Below are 15,989 nucleotides of genomic sequence, written 5' to 3' on the forward strand. Positions count from 1 at the left end.
CTCACACCATTACGTGTCCCTTTGTGGTATTACCAGTTGCCTTGCCATCAGTTTGCAATTTCCGAAACTGTGTGGGAGAACAGTATGAAGTTCTTTTTATCTGTTCACCCATGGTCATGATCAGGAGGTTTTTAGGGGCTCTTCATACTTCACCAAAGTCATCGGAGACTTAATGCCTATGAATATCTGATTCTTAATTTATAAGAAGAAAAATAACCTGTAAGGCAGATAAGACACTGGGGTGGCCTGGCCAGAGCATCAGTTGTCAGTAGGAGAGTCTGGGAAGCTGTTCTGTTCCAGAAGTGGGTGGTGAGTGGACAGTATGCCCTGGAGGCACCCTCCTTCAACAAGGCAGCTTGCTTCCTCAAAGCAAGATGGGCCCACAGAGTAGGCCGGGGCACACCATCACCTGCCCAGGCCTACAGAGAAACACCCACAGAGTCTTATCTTTGGCTTGTCTTTCTCCATGTGGACCTCCATCCTTCTGTTATGACATTGCCACAGATTGATATGATTAATTAGCGCTCAGTTTATCTCAGATTATTTGTTTTTTAGTGTCTGATGAGATTTTGGAGGAGTCCTCTCATTAGCAACAGGCTTACAAACCATCTCTTCAGGTAGGTCACGTTTGCACACAGCTAATTTCATTATTTGATGATACTTACTGGCTTCAATTTCAGAGGTCACCATTTTATGACCTTGTCCCTGAATTCTGGATATGTAGCCTGTGTAGAGCTTGCAGTTAGTTCCCTATGCTCTGATTATAATCATCCTGTTGCCGTTCTTTCCCTTGACTTGATTGTTAAATTGCTGCTTCTTTTCTTCCTGTGTAAAATCCTGTAAAATTACAGTTTCCCACATCAAGAGCTCATGGGCTATAGGACAGTGCCCTAGAAATCTGCTTTTCCTCAGAGCTTACTGATCTGTCAGTAGAGTCAGAAACTTAATTTTCTTTGTTAGAACCCTTTCCCCCCCCTTCTTGAATTATTTCAGTAGAAACTGCCTTTAGATAGCTTTCTGTGTATAGATAATGAAGGCCCCCTCCTAACCCCAACTGACTCTGACTTTCTCTGGTAATGCCTGATATTTTGTGAAACAGTTTAAATATCCCTCTCTGCCTGATTTAATTGCCTAGATCAGGGGTTGGCAAACTATGGCCAATGTGCCAGCTTTGACCCATTGCTTGTTTTTGTATGGCCTATGAGCTAAGAAATGTTTTTACATTTTATTAGGTTGAAAAAAAAGTCAGAAGACATGAAATCAGATTTCACTGTCCATAAATGTAGTTTCTTTGGAACGCAGCCATGCACATTACTTAGGTATTGTCCATGTCTGCTTTTGCACTGTACGCATAGGGTTGAATAGTTGTGACCCATTCATGTGACCATGAAGCCCACAAACTGAAATATATGCTATCCAGACTATGAAAGAAATAGTTTGCTGACCTCTGGTTTAGATCATGCTCTTGTGTCTGCATGTCAAAGTCATGTGGCTTGTAGAGCCTTTGAAAATAATTTACATTTGCTGGTATGCACTGTTGTCCTGAGGAAGTTGGACTGGCTCCCCCACCCCCAACCGATGTTTTATCAAATACCAAGTTTAATTAGGTACACAGCTTTTGAAAGAGATTTAACAAAATACTCCTGGCACATGGTATTTCTCAGCATGGTCAAATGGATTTTAGGGTATTTCCAATGTTTCAGTGAAAGAATCTAGTGTCTTTAAGCAGGTTGTCTTATCTTGAAATTCAGAACTTCTGAATTCAGCCGAAAGAAGTTTATTCTCCATTTTAAAATTTGCTCTAATTATACCTCTCAGTATTATATATACCTGTCTGTGTATTAATCTTAGTTTGGATGTTTGAAATTTTGACCCCAAGATCTTTGAATTATTTTTCCCTCCCCCCACTTCTCTTTCCTCTTCTTTCTTCCTTTCTCTTAGTGTCTAAGCAAAGAATTTTTATAATCTGAAAAAAAATAAGTGGCCTACTCAGTCTCTGTGATGTTCTTTATCTCTCCCTGTCAGACTTCTGGTTAAAAAAATCCTTTAGACATTTTAATATTGAATTAGTCTCCCTTAAAACCGTATCGGAGAAAGTATAATTACCTTTGAAATCATGAGGCTTTTCTGGGACCGGTGTGACTTTGGCTGCTTTGGATAAGATGAGCCAGAGGTCAGACATCAGTTAGGTTCTATCAAAGTATGGGGAATATGAGATTATCTGATTTCATCAAAGAAATGAAGAAAAGGCCCTTTTGCACTCATGAAAATTGAATTGGTTTAGGTAGGAGGAGCACATTGACTCACCACAGTTCCCATCAGCTATTTGACTGTTTAGACTTGTATTTAAATTCTGTTTCCTGTTTTTAAAATTTTCCTTAATTATATCTTTTGCATGCTCTTTATCTTAATCTCGGGTTAGATCATTTTTTTTCTGCCCACTTAATTTTCCAGCCTCCCACGAAGCTGACAAAATATAGGGAACGTGTTTCAGTTCTTGGAATCGCTTTGTTACCTATCCAGCAACAATCCTAAGAACTTTTTCTGGGATTTTAGACTCTCAACATTGTGGTTTTTCAGTTTAATTTCAGCTGTCGTTGGTGTATGGTAGTAATTTCTAAGTAGCTTTCTAGTCCCCTCCTCCCCTCCCATTTTGTTCACATCATTTTTTCTTGCTTCCATCATTTTGGGTTTCAGAATAAATATAGAGTAAGAAAAACAAATAGAGAAAACATCCTGTTACATAATAAAGAACAGGATAATTTTGGAAATGCTGTTGGTGCCTCGTAAATAAATTATACCTCATTCTCTGTCTTTGGAATTAAAGTTTGCAACATGACTGATAGACTTTGAGAAAGCACAAGAGATTGTTGAACATGAAGAAATTGTATTCATTGCTTACCCTGTGTGATTAAAAGTGAGCAATATTACCTGGGATGAGGCTACAGTGTAATTGCACTTTTGATGTTTTGCAGTTCTTTCGTTTTTTGTTCTTTGTTTTTTTCTCAGTTCAAGGTTAATAGAAACAACAGAAGATGAAAAGTGTTGCCCTACTACTGTACATCACAGTTGGCCTGCCCTGTAACACAGTTCAGGCCATTCTCTCCAGAGGAAGAAAGGCTGGACTCCCCAACCCCTGCAGGAAAGGCCTGTCCCATCCCATACCACATCTGCACAAAGTCTCAAGTCTTGTGTTTTAAGCATAACAATAGTACAAAAGAGATTTTGTTTTCATGGCCACCCACTACAGCCCAGCCCTAAAATGGCCCTGCGCTCACTTCTGCTTAGAGAAATACTCTTTGCTCTTCTGGACATCAGGCTTGATGGTATCACTGCCAGGCTTCCAGCCAGCTGGATACACTTCCCCATGCTTGTCGGTAAACTGGAAGGCCTGAACCAGTCGCAGAGTCTCATCCACAGAGTGCAGTTTTTGAGTGCAGTTTTTTTTTTTTTTTTTACAGATAATACTTTCACAGAACTGGAAGTTGAAATTTTTGACAGAGAAAGCTTTTGATCTTTCATTTCCACTTGAAGAAATTTATCTTACAGAGATGTTTGCATTCCTGTATAAAGATGTAGAAGATGTGTGTATTGGTAGGGAAAGGAAGGGTGGTCACTGCAACTGTTCGTAATAGCAATGAAAGAGACACATCCTGAATGTCCACCATTCAGGAGGGTAGAACCAGCCACTAAAAACAAAGAGATGTAGGGCGCCTGGGTGGCTCAGGTCATGATCCCAAGGATCCGTCCTGCATCGAGCTTGCTCGGTGGGAAGCCTGCTTCTCCCTCTCCCACTCCCCCCTGCTTGTGTTCCCTCTCTCGCTGTGTCTCTTTCTGTCAAATAAATGAATAAAATCTTTAAAAAATAAAATAAAACCAAAGAGATTTGTTGATCCAAGTTCACCCAAGAATTGCTATACATAAAAAAGTGACTTCTCATGTGAATGTACTTTGCATTTAAATAATGTGGAGGAAAATGAGATTGTGAACCAGTGGGCTGGAGCTGCTTTCCCACAAGCCTTCCTGGTCCCAAGGTATCCTGAATTCCAAGGTTGAGTTGAAGTCTCTCCCCACCTCCCAAGTCACAAATTTCTGAAATATCAAACCACAACAAAAACTGACTGGATCCTGATAAAGTAGCAGGAATTAAGCCAAAAGAACTAGGGGGAAATAAAGGACAATTCCACAAAACCCAAGACGTCTTTTAGTACCCCACAAGGTGGTTATGGAGGAATGGGAGGCTTGGGAAGTTAAGGGATTCAGCTGTAGCAAGGATAGCTGCTGAAGATAGAGGGTGCTTCTGAATTCCCCATCATGGATGTCAGCTGTTACCTTACAACTTGTGTTTCCATCAGTAATCATAGCTGAGTTTTGGTTGCTAGAAGCAGCCTTGGAGGCTGAGTAGTCCCCATCTATTTTATTGTCAAGGAGACGGAGGACACACAGCCAGCTCTGTATTGCAGAGCTGGTTAGAGTCCTCACTCCTAGTTAGTGTTCTCTTGGACTGTGTGTACCTGTAGTCAGTTGTGAAACTGGAGATGTTGTAGGTGGAGATTTTATCTCACAGAAGAAATGAAGGCCCATAATTTTTTCCCTTTCTAGAAGGTATTTAAGGATAGTAAGATCATTGTAAAAAGCCAGTAACAAAGGGCAATTTGTTCTCCATCTGCGTATTTACTGGGCCTTGTTACAGCATTCTTAGATGACCTGTAGGAAATAGGGTGTCTTGCTGGTGGTGTATGATGGAAAAGGTACTAGTTTGTTATAAAGTGAAAGAAATTGAGATTGTTGGAGTCGTTTCAAGCAGCTTCCCTCTGTTTGCCCACCCAGGTATGACCCCCCAACTCAGTTTACAGTTGAGCCTGAATCATATCTCAGCGTTCCTCTCCTGCTCAGTGCTCAGTGTGTTGGGGAGTGTAGGGGTTGGTATTTGCACTCGGCTGTTTACAGGACTTGGAATGTAGTATACCTGCAGTTCATCCATTTATTTATTCAGCAGATGTTCCAGTAGCTCTTGTGTGTCAGACACTGTTTTACATGCTGGGATATAACACTTAAGCAAAACCGACCAAAATCCCTGCCATGTTGCCCTTTACAGTCTAGCTGAGGGAGATACATTAAACCAAGAAGTAAAATGGGTAGAGCACAAGGTGGAGATACGCCTGGAAAGGGAGCTAGGGAATCTGGGTGGGTATTGGTTTTAAATAAGGGTGAGTCAGGGGAAGCATCAGTAGAACATAATGTTTAAGCAATGACCTGAAGGAGATTGGAGAGGGAGCCGTTGTGTCTGGTAGATGGAATGGATGACCAGGGCCCAGTCTGTGATGTGGGAGTATGGAGGGTGTGTGTGTGTCAGGTGGGCTGGGGCAAATGTGGTGAAGCCCAGTAAGTCAGGAGCAGTCATGGATGATGAGGTGGGACAGGCAGTGGGGTCCAGATAATCCACTAAGGAGGTGGTTGCTTTTGACTGATGGAAATGGGACCACTAAGGGCCTTTGAGCAGAGTGACATGGTTTGATTTGGGGTTTTTGATTGATTTTTTTTCCTCTGTGATTGATTTTCCAAATGACTTTCCAAAAGGTTGTACTAAATTCATATTTCCATCAACAAAGTTTGGAGGGACCTATTTTCTTACATTCTTATAACACAGAGTATTAAGTTTCTTAATTTTCACCCATTTGATAGGTGAAAATAATTTATGATTTTCATTTGAATGTGTGATTTTGGAGGGAGTTGACTCCTTTTTTTGCGTGAACTGCCTATTCATGTTCTTTGCCCATTGTTTTTGTTTTGAGTATTTTATCATTTTCTTGCTAATTTTCTGGAGGTTTTTAAAATTTTAATGAAATGACAGTTATTTTAACATTGTGTTTTGACTTTAGGATAGTTTAGTTTTTTCCTTTATAGAAGTTTGAAATTTTTATCTTTATATCTATAATATTTATTTCTTTTGTAGCTTCTAGGTCTTAGGTCTTATTTATTTATTTATTTTTAAGATTTTATTTATTTTTTTGACAGAGAGAGACACAGTGAGAGAGGGAATACAAGCAGGGGGATTGGGAGAAGGAGAAGCAGGCTTCCCGCGAAGCAAGGAGCCAGATGCAGGGCTCGATCCCAGAACTCTGGGATCATGACCCGAGCCGAAGGCAGATGCTCAAGGACTGAGCCACCCAGGTGCCCCTTAGGCCATATTTAGAAAGGTCCTATGTATGTATGTATGTATGTATATATATATATATACATATATATATATACACACACACACACGCACACACACATACTGCTTTTTCTATTTCTTTAGTAACTTTATTTTTATGTATTTATTTATTTTTTAAGATTTTATTTATTTATTTGACAGAGAGAAATAACAAGTAGATGGAGAGGCAGGTAGAGAGAGAGAGAGGGAAGCAGGCTCCCCGCTGAGCAGAGAGCCCGATGCGGGACTCGATCCCAGGACCCCGAGATCATGACCCGAGCCGAAGGCAGCGGCTCAACCCACTGAGCCACCCGGGCGCCCCAGTAACTTTATTTTTTAATATTTAACTTTTCTACTTATAATTTATTTTGGTGTTAAAGAATGATGTGTAGGAATCCAGATTTTCTTTTTCCAATTGGCTGGTGGTTGTCTCAGCCCTATTTACTTTAACCCTACTGATTGAAATGCTACTATGATCTCATTCCAGGTTCTCATTTGGGTCTGGCATCCACTAAAATTGTTTTTTTTTAAAGGTAACTTAATTACCAGTTATGTGTGTGTGTGTGTGTGTGTGTGTGCCAGGGAGAGTTGATAAACAAATACTAATTGGGCATCGTCTGTTACCTTTCTCTTCGTCTCTTTAGGAAGGTTGCAGGCCAGAGTTGGAGTATCAGAATCATTAAGATGCCAGGAATGAACTGAGGGGGGACTTAAATAAGCCTCTGGCCACTGTGCTGGGTATGATGAGGTGGGAACAGGAGCAGTAGGACTAGTTTCTAATTGTAGGAGTTTACTGCCGGAGTTGGAGGAGGACACACTAAACCTTCCTTAATCAGAGTAAACGTGTGTATACCAGTGTCATATGGGGATGGTACAGCATTAACTCATATGGAACAGACCATTCAAAAGTAAACTTGCTAATTGTGTAGTATACAGAAAAACGTAAAAAGTATACATGGAAAAGGGAGAGCAAGAGTGTGGGATACAATATTGGGGAAAATTCATTTGTTATATTCCTGTTATAATCCTAAAGGTAATTTAAATAGGGCTCTTACCTTAGTCTGAGGTTTTAATATACTGAAACACTTGCTCATTCTGTCTTTTTTTTTTTTTTTTAAGATTTTATTTATTTGACAGAGATGACAAGTAGGCAGAGAGGCAGGTAGAGAGAGAGAGGAAGGGAAGCAGGCTCCCTGCTGAGCAGAGAGCCCGATGTCGGGCTCCATCCCAGAACCCTGGGATCATGACCTGAGCCAAAGGCAGAGGCTTTAACCCACTGAGCCACCTAGGCACCCAACTTGTAGTGTATATATTAATACAAATGTATGCTGAGGTGACTTATGGGCAGTTTTGGAACCAGGTCTTGTGCTTTAGCTCAGTGGTCTTTAAACTGCTTTGAGTTACATTGTTTCATAGGGTGAACAAAAAACATGGCATAGTCTTTGTACAGTGTACATGCATGAGGAGTATCCCCAGCGTTTGACTTTAATTCCTTGGAGTTTCTCTTATAGGACTGGCTGGACAATGGCCCAGAACAAGCTATTTAACAAGATCCTCAAAGCCCTGCAGTCTGACCGGCTTGCCCGTTTGGCCAATGAAGGGGTAAGACTCTAGAAATTGGCCCATTGATATTCTCTTCCTAGTTCAGCCTTACTAGCTGACTAACTTTTTGGTCCCCATCCTACCTGCCCCAGTTACTAACATGGTGGCCCTCTTGTGTTATCACTTCACTTATGTCTTCCAGGCTTGCAATGAGCCAGTGTTGCGCCGTGTTGCTGTGGACAAGTGTGCGAGGAGAGTGCGCCAGGCTCTGGCAAGTGTGAGCTGGGACACCAAGCTGATCCAGTGGCTGCATACCACCCTGGTGGAGACCTTGAGTCTGCCCATGCTGGCTGCCTACCTGGATGCTTTGCAGACACTGAAAGGGAAGGTGAGGCTTTGACTGGCTTCTCCCCTGTCCTGGGTTGGCCAGCCTCTGCTGTGGGTTTAGGAAGTGGGGTTGGGCAAGGTCACTGCCTGGTCAGCCTGGAGGACATGACTGAAGAAAACAGGTTTGCTATTAAAAATGGGAGACATGGTATCATTTCACGTTTTGTCTGGTACCAGCATCTTTATCCCTGCTATCTCCAGGATGAACTGTGAGACCTGAAAACCAGAATGTACTTTTAGCCTCTCCAGCCCTGCAGGTTGTGGTTTGAGTCACCTCTGAGGTGAGGTGAGAAAAGAATTACCATGGGGAAGACGAAGGGTTTACCAGGGAGGTGTGCTGAGGAGGCAAGAAGCAAATTCGGGTGTTTGGAGTGGGGGGCTATGGAGCGGGGAAAAGTGCTGTCCATTCTAGGCTTGTGCTCTTAGCAGTGGTTTTTCTACTGACAGGCTCTTATTTTCTTAGACTGTCAGGATCACAGTGTATACTTTGGTTGTTTCTCTCTAAAACTTTTTGAATTTTTTAAAATTTTTATTATTTAAGAATAGTCAAAATACAGTGTTATGTTACTTTCCATATACGATGTAGTGATTTAACAAGTCTGTACATTACTCAGTGCTCACCACAGTAAGTGTAGTCACCATCTGTCACCAGAGAATTTTATTGCAGTAATACTGACTGCTCCCTATTCTGTGCTTTTCATCTCTGTGACTTATTTATTTTATAATTAGAAGTTTGTATCTCTTTACTGCCCTTTACTTATTTCACCCATCCCCAACCCTCTTCTGGTAACCACCAGTTTTTTCTCTGAATTTATGGGTCTCTTTCTGTTTTTTAGTTTGTTCATTTATTTTATTTTTTAGATTCCTCATATAAGTGGAATCATGGTTAATTTTTTTTCTCTGACTTCATTCACTTAGCATAATATCCTCTAGGTTCATCTGTTTTGTTGCAAATGGTAGGATCTCATTCTTTTTTGTGGCTGAGTAATATTCCTTTTTTTTTTTTTTTTTAAGATTTTGTTTATTTATTTGATAGAGACAGTGAAAGAGGGAACACAAGCAGAGGGAGTGGGAGAGGAAGAAGAAGTCTTCCTGCTGAGCAGGGAACACAATGCAAGGCTCAATCCCAAGACCCCAGGATCATGACCTGAGCTGAAGGCAGATGCTTAACGACTGAGCCATCCATGTGCCCCACTGAGTAATATTCTGATTCCAATATTCACTAGTATCCTAATTCACTGTTCTATTCTAATTCACTAATATTCACTAGTGTTCTAATATTCACTAGTAATATTCTGTGTATATATACCACATCATCTTTATCCATTTATCTATGGATGGATACTTAGTTATTTCTGTATTTTAGCTATTATAAATAATGCTGCAATGAACATAGGGTGTATATATCTTTTCAGATTTCTTTGGGTAAATGTTCTGTAGTGAGTTACTGGATCGTATGGTAATTCTATTTTTAATTTTTGGAGGAACCTCCATACTTTTTCCCCAGTGGTTGTATTACATTCCCACCAAGAGCGCACAAGGGTTCCCTTATCTCCGTGTCCTCTCTGGCGCTTGATATTTCTTGTCTTTTTGATTTTAGCCATTCTGTCTGGTATAAGGTGATAACTCCTTGTGGTTTTGATTTGCATTTCCCTGATGGTTAGTGATGTTGAGCGTCTTACCGTGTGTCTATTGATTGTCTGTATGCCCTCTTGGGAAAAGTGTCTTTTTAGGTCCTCTGCACATTTTTTAAATTGGATTATTAATTTTTTGGCGTTGAGTGGCGTAAGTTCTTTATATAATTTTAGATATTAACTCCTTATCAGATATATCATTTGCAAATATCTTCTCCCATTCAGGAGGTTGCCTTTTCATTTTGCTGATGGTTTCCTTTGCTGTGCAAAAGCTTTTTGTTTTGGTGTAGTCCTAATAGTCCTAATTTATTTTTGCTTTTGTTTCCCTTGCCCTAGGGAATAGATCCATAAACATGTTGCCTAAGGCCAATGTCCAGGAGGTTACTGCATATGTTTTCTTTTAGGAGTTTTATGGTTTCAGATACCACATTTAGGTCTTTAATCCATTTTAAATTTATTTTTGTGTATGGTATAAGAAAGTGGTCCAGTTTTATTCTGTTGCATGTGGCTGTCCAGTTTTCCCAGCACCCTTTTTTTTTTTTAAAGATTTTATTTATTTATTTGTCATAGAGAGAGAAGCGAGAGCAAGCATAGGCAGACAGAGTGGCAGGCAGAGGCAGAGGGAGAAGCAGGCTCCCTGCCAAGCAAGGAGCCCGATGTGGGACTCGATCCCAGGACGCCGGGATCATGACCTGAGCCGAAGGCAGCTGCCTAACCAACTGAGCCACCCAGGCGTCCCGCACCCATTTTTTAAAGAGACTCTCCTTTCCCTGTTGTATATTCTTGCCTCCTTTGTCATGGATTAATTGACCATGTAAATGTGGGTTTATTTCTGGGTTTTCTATTCTGTTCCATTGATTTTTGTGTCTGTTTTCATTTTAGTACCATACTATTTGGATTACTGAAGCTTTGTAGTATATCTTGAAGTCTGAGATGGTGATACGTCCAGCTTTGTTGTTCTTTCTCAAGATTGCTTTGGCTATTTGGGGTCTTCTGTGGTTCCATACAAATTTTTGGATTACTTATTCTAGTTCTCTGAAAAATGGTATTGTAATTTTGGTAGGGATTGCATTGAATCCGTAGATTGCTCTTGGTAGTATGGACATTTTAATAATATTAATTTTTCCAATCCATAAGCATGGAGTATTTATTTCTTTGTGTCATCTTCAATTCCTTTCATTAATGCCTTACAGTTTTTAAAGTAAAGGTCTTTTACCTCCTTTTAGTGTACCTGTTGGATGGAAATGCAGGTGAATGGGATCATGCTCTTGGCCCAGCTACTTTCAGCATTAGAGCCATTGTGAAGAGAGCAGAGAAGGTATACACCCTAGTCTCTGAATATTCTGTTGGGAGTGATGCAGTGTTGGAAAGACCGGCTAGGCTTGGTTGGCAGAGAAGTTGGTTATTGATTAATTATTTCTAAGCCTATATTGTCAGAAAGTGATTTTCAAGGCTTTGTCGTTTCAGAGTTGTACTCTACTGCCAGATAAAAGCTTTTATTTATTTTTTAAATTAAATTTAAAAATTTTTAAAAGATTTTATTTATTTATTTAACAGAGAGAGAGAGAGAGAGCACAAGCAGGGGGAGAGGCAGAGGGAGAGGAAGAAGCAGGCTCCCTGCAAAGCAGGGGAAGCCAGATGTGGGACTCTATTCCAGGACTCAGGGATCATGACCTGAGGTGAAGGCTGTGGCTTACCCAACTGAGCCACCCAGGCATCCCCAGATAAAAGCTTTCAGAATTTATTCGGATCAGATCCTCTGCCTCAAGGTGTTGAGTGGCTTATAGTTACAGAGTAAGTTACAAAGAAATGGCCGTTTTGTAGTGAAGATCTTTTGCCTTTGTTACTGTCCTTATGTCCTCCCCGCTTCCATACTCAAATCCCTGACTCAGGTCATCTGTCTCTAGAATAGGCCCTGCTAGGTCTTGCTTCTGTCTGGTGTCACTGATTGGAAAGCATTTTTCCCACGTTCTGTTGGAATTCTGCAGAACACATCTCACTTCACTTGCTACATCCTCAGATGAAAATTGCCTCGACTTCCTTCTCTGTTGGATGATTTGAATCAGTAGTGTTGGGTTTCTTTATTTTTCTAGCAGTTAAAAATAGCCTCTTTTGTTATTTGTGTGTTTGTCTTCCGTACTCCTTGTAGGTGCCTTGTAACCAACTGCAGCTGTGGCATAAACATTTGTTTTTTGAGTTAAACTGATAGAGTCTCATGGTATATTCCCCTAATTTCTCAGGCAGAAATCTTCTTAGTTTCGCTTTTTTAAAATTAGTGATACTGGGCGCCTGGGTGGCTCAGTGGGTTAAAGCCTCTGCCTTCGGCTCAGGTCATGATCCCAGGATCCTGGGATCAAGCCCTGTATCGAGCTCTCTGCTCAGCAGGGAGCCTGCTTCCTCCTCTCTCTCTGCCTGTCTCTCTGCCTACTTGTGATCGCTGTCTGTCAAATAAATAAAAAATATTTAAAAAAATAAATTAATAAAATAAAATTAGTGATACTGTCCATGCTTGTCATTGCCTGATGGAGCTTATTTTCTTATGTTGTCTTTGAACTTTGTGACTTACTTTATTAGTTTCAGCTGTACAGCATGATTTGATATTTGTATATAATGTAAAATGATCACAGTAAGTTAACATGTGTTGTCATGCATAGTTACAAAATTCTCTTTCTTGTGATGAGAACTTTTAAGATCTACTCCCAACAATTTTCAAATAGACAGTGCAGTATTAACTATAGTCACCATGCTGAACCTCATATCCCCATGACTTACTTAGTATTTTAGAACTATAAGATTGTACTTTTTGATCCCCTTCACCTATTTTGTCCACACCCAGTCCTCTTCCTCACAGCCACCAATCTATTATCTATATCTGCTTTTTTTGTTGTTATTGTTTTGGTTTTTGCTTTAGATTCTACACATAAGTGAGATCATACAGTGTTTGTCTTTCTCTTACTCATTTCACTTAGCATAATGCTCTCAGGGTCCATCCATGTTGTGCCAAATGGCAAGATTTCCTTCCTTCTTTATGACTGATTTTGAGTTAGTGTTTTTATTTTCTTTGGGTAAATACCCATAAGTAGAATTGCGGGATCATATAGTAGTTCTATTTTTAATTTTTTGAGGACTCTCCATACTGTTTTCCATAGTGGCTGCACCAGTTTACATTCCCACCAGCGGTGCACAAGTGTTCACATATCTCACATCCTTGCCAACACTTGGTATTTGTCTTTTTCCTAATATCCATTCTAACAGAGGTAAGATGATTTCTCATTGTAGTTTTGGTTTGCATTTACCTAATGATGAGTGATGTTGAGCATCTTTTCATGTGTCTGTTGGCTGTCAGTATGTCTTCCTTGGAAAAATGTCTATTCTTCCTTGGAAAAATGTCTACAGTTTAATTGGATTATTTTTTGCTATTGAGTTGTAAGAGTTCTTTATATATTTTAGATATTAACCCCTTATTGGATATATCATTTGTAGATATCTTCTGTTCAGTAGGTTACCTTTTCATTTTGTTATTGTTTCCTTTGAAAAGACCCTGGGATTATGACCTGGGCCAAAGGCAGACGCTTAAGCCACTGAGCCACCCAGGCGTTCCTTCCCAAGGGATTCCCCTTCTGAGAACTGGAATATGTCATCTGCAAATAGTGTCAGTTTTACTTGTTTTTAATTTGGATTCCTTTTATTTTCTTGTCTAATTGCTCTGGCTAGGTCTAGTAATACAGTGTTGAATAGAAGTGGTAAGAGGGGCCATCTTTATCTTGTTCCTGAACTCAGAGGAAAAGCTCTTAGCTTTTCACTCTTGGGTATGGTGTTAGTTGTAGGCTGACTTTACAACCTGCATCACCATCGTACTTCTCATTTTCTGGTTTTTCAGAATGTTTTTGTTCTTGTTTTAAAGATTTTTCTTTCTCCAAGAGAGAGAAATCACGAGCAAGGGGGCAGGGTAGAGGGAGAAGCAGACTCTCTGCTGAACAGGGAGCCCAGTGTGGGGCTCGATCCTAGGACCCTGCTATCACAACCTGAGCTGAAGGCAGATGCTTAACCAATTGAGCCACCCACGTGCTCTGTGTTTGTTTTTTCTGAAGAGTACCTTTAACATTCAAAAATCTTTCCTTTCCCCTAGGTCATTTTGACCTTTTGTGGGTAAGGTGGAATTCACAGAGATACTTCTCAGTGTGAGCAATAGCATGTCCCAAACCTACACTTACACATCTGAGACGTAACATTTTCTGGTGAATAGTGAAAAATAGGATATGGTATAGGGACGCCTGGGTGGCGCAGTTGGTTAAACGACTGCCTCCGGCTCAGGGCGTGATCCTGGAGTCCCGGGATCGAGTCCCACATCGGGCTCCCAGCTCCATGGGGAGTCTGCTTCTCCCTCTGACCTTCTCCTCGCTCATGCTCTCTCTCACTGTCTCTCTCTCTCAAATAAATAAAATAAAAAATCTTAAAAAAAAAAAATAGGATATGGTATAAATCACAATATACACAACACATGTGTTATATTATTTTGGGCACAATAATGATTTCTTTAACATGGCAAAGCTTAAAGGCAGTACTCTAGAAGAAAATGCAGATTTTTTTTTTTAATTTATAAAATCAACTGATGTTCATTGAGGAAGTTAGAACAAACAGAAATTTAAGGAAAAAAATCTAAGAAAAAAGCTGTCCATAACTCCATAAAGATAATTGTGTTTTTTTTTTTTAAAGATTTTATTTATTTATTTGACAGAGAGAGATTACATGTAGGCAGAGAGGCAGGCAGAGAGAGAGAGGAGGAAGCAGGTTCCCTGCTGAGCAGAGAGCCCGATGTGGGACTCGATCCCAGGACTCTGGGATCGTGACCTGAGCCGAAGGCAGCAGCTTAACCCACTGAGCCACCCAGGCGCCCTCCATAAAGATAATTGTTAATATTTTGGCATATTTTCTAATAGCATTTTTCTGAGTGGAGGTAATTTTTTATGTTTTCTATTTTTTCTTTAACATTTTAGTAAAGTTACTTCCTTATTACAAATAAATTTTTTTTTTAAGATTTTTTTATTTATTCATTTGACAGACAGAGATCACAAGTAGGCTGAGAGGCAGGCAAAGAGAGGGGGGAGGCAGGCTCCATGCTGAGCAGAGAGCCCGATGCGGGGCTTGATCCCAGGACCCTGGGACCATGACCTGAGCCGAAGGCAGAGGCCTTAACCCACTGAGCCACCTAGGCACCCCAAATTCTTTTAAATATTTTAAATTAACCCTTAATATCTGGTTATTTGGATAATTTGCTTAATCATTCTCTTATAGACATATTTAGGTTATTTCTTCTTTTTTTAATCATTATCGAGAATGAATTTGTCTTTTATACATAACCCCCACCCTCACAAACACCATGTGTGTGTTTGTGTTTCTTTTTTTTTTTTTTTAAAGATTTTATTTATTTATTTGACGCAGAGAGAGAGAGGGTAGCAGGCTCCCTGCTGAGCATAGAGCCCGATGCGGGACTCGATCCCAGGACCCTGAGATCATGACCGGAGCCGAAGGCAGCGGCTTAACCCACTGAGCCACCCAGGCGCCCCTGTGTTTGTGTTTTTGATACATTTTGTTAGGAGAAGTTTTCAGAAGTATAATCCTTTGGGAAGGAATGCCTGGGTGGCTTGGTGGGTTAAGTGTCTGCCTTCGGCTCAGGTATGATCCCAGGGTCCTGGGATCAAGTCTCACACCGGGCTACTGGCTCAGCAGTGTGCCTACTTCTGCCTCTCCCTCAGCCTGCTGCTCCCTGTGCTTGTGCTCGTTCACTATCTGTCAATAAATTTAAAAACCTTAAAAAGAATCCTTTGGGAAGGAGATAAGAATGAATTTAAGTCTCTTAATGCATTTCACCAAGTTTTTCCAAAGGATCGTACTTATTTATCTGTAATGATGGGAGGCATACTTTTCAGCCATCCTTTTATTTTTGCTTTTGCCTGAGTAACCTTTGAGAGGCTTAATTCAAGTCTGCCTGTGGCTCAGAGTTGGGGGGGGCTCTTTCTTCCCACCTGAATCCTGCTAGTGTGCAGGTCTCCTGCTTCACACTGGCGGGATCTTTGCTTTTGCTTCTAGATCCCTACTTTGATCGACCGGATGCTTGTGTCATCTAACACGAAGACTGGGGCTGCAGGAGCTGAGGCCTTGTCCCTCCTGCTGAAGAGGCCCTGGGATCCTGCTGTGGGGGTACTTTCTCATAACAAACCAGTAAGTCA

At 40.7% G+C, this 15,989-nt stretch overlaps 1 protein-coding gene across 8 annotated transcripts in view; it reads left to right on the forward strand.

Moving 5' to 3' along the window:
• KANSL3 (KAT8 regulatory NSL complex subunit 3) overlaps positions 1–15,989 on the forward strand; it is a 44,370-nt gene that overhangs the window by 7,289 nt on the left and 21,092 nt on the right. For 6 of the 8 annotated variants that reach the window (XM_044263589.1, XM_044263593.1, XM_044263592.1 and 3 more), the window contains 3 exons: positions 7,708–7,798; positions 7,941–8,126; positions 15,850–15,981. In XM_044263589.1, the coding sequence (XP_044119524.1) occupies positions 7,708–7,798; positions 7,941–8,126; positions 15,850–15,981 (409 nt within the window). Of the gene's footprint in view, positions 1–555; positions 618–7,707; positions 7,799–7,940; positions 8,127–11,004; positions 11,078–15,849; positions 15,982–15,989 lie in introns of those variants that run through there. The other 2 variants (XM_044263595.1, XM_044263596.1) reach the window with 2 other exon arrangements.

The sequence above is a fragment of the Neovison vison genome, chromosome 8 (assembly GCF_020171115.1).
Source record: "Neovison vison isolate M4711 chromosome 8, ASM_NN_V1, whole genome shotgun sequence".
NCBI classification, from domain to species: domain Eukaryota; kingdom Metazoa; phylum Chordata; class Mammalia; order Carnivora; family Mustelidae; genus Neogale; species Neogale vison.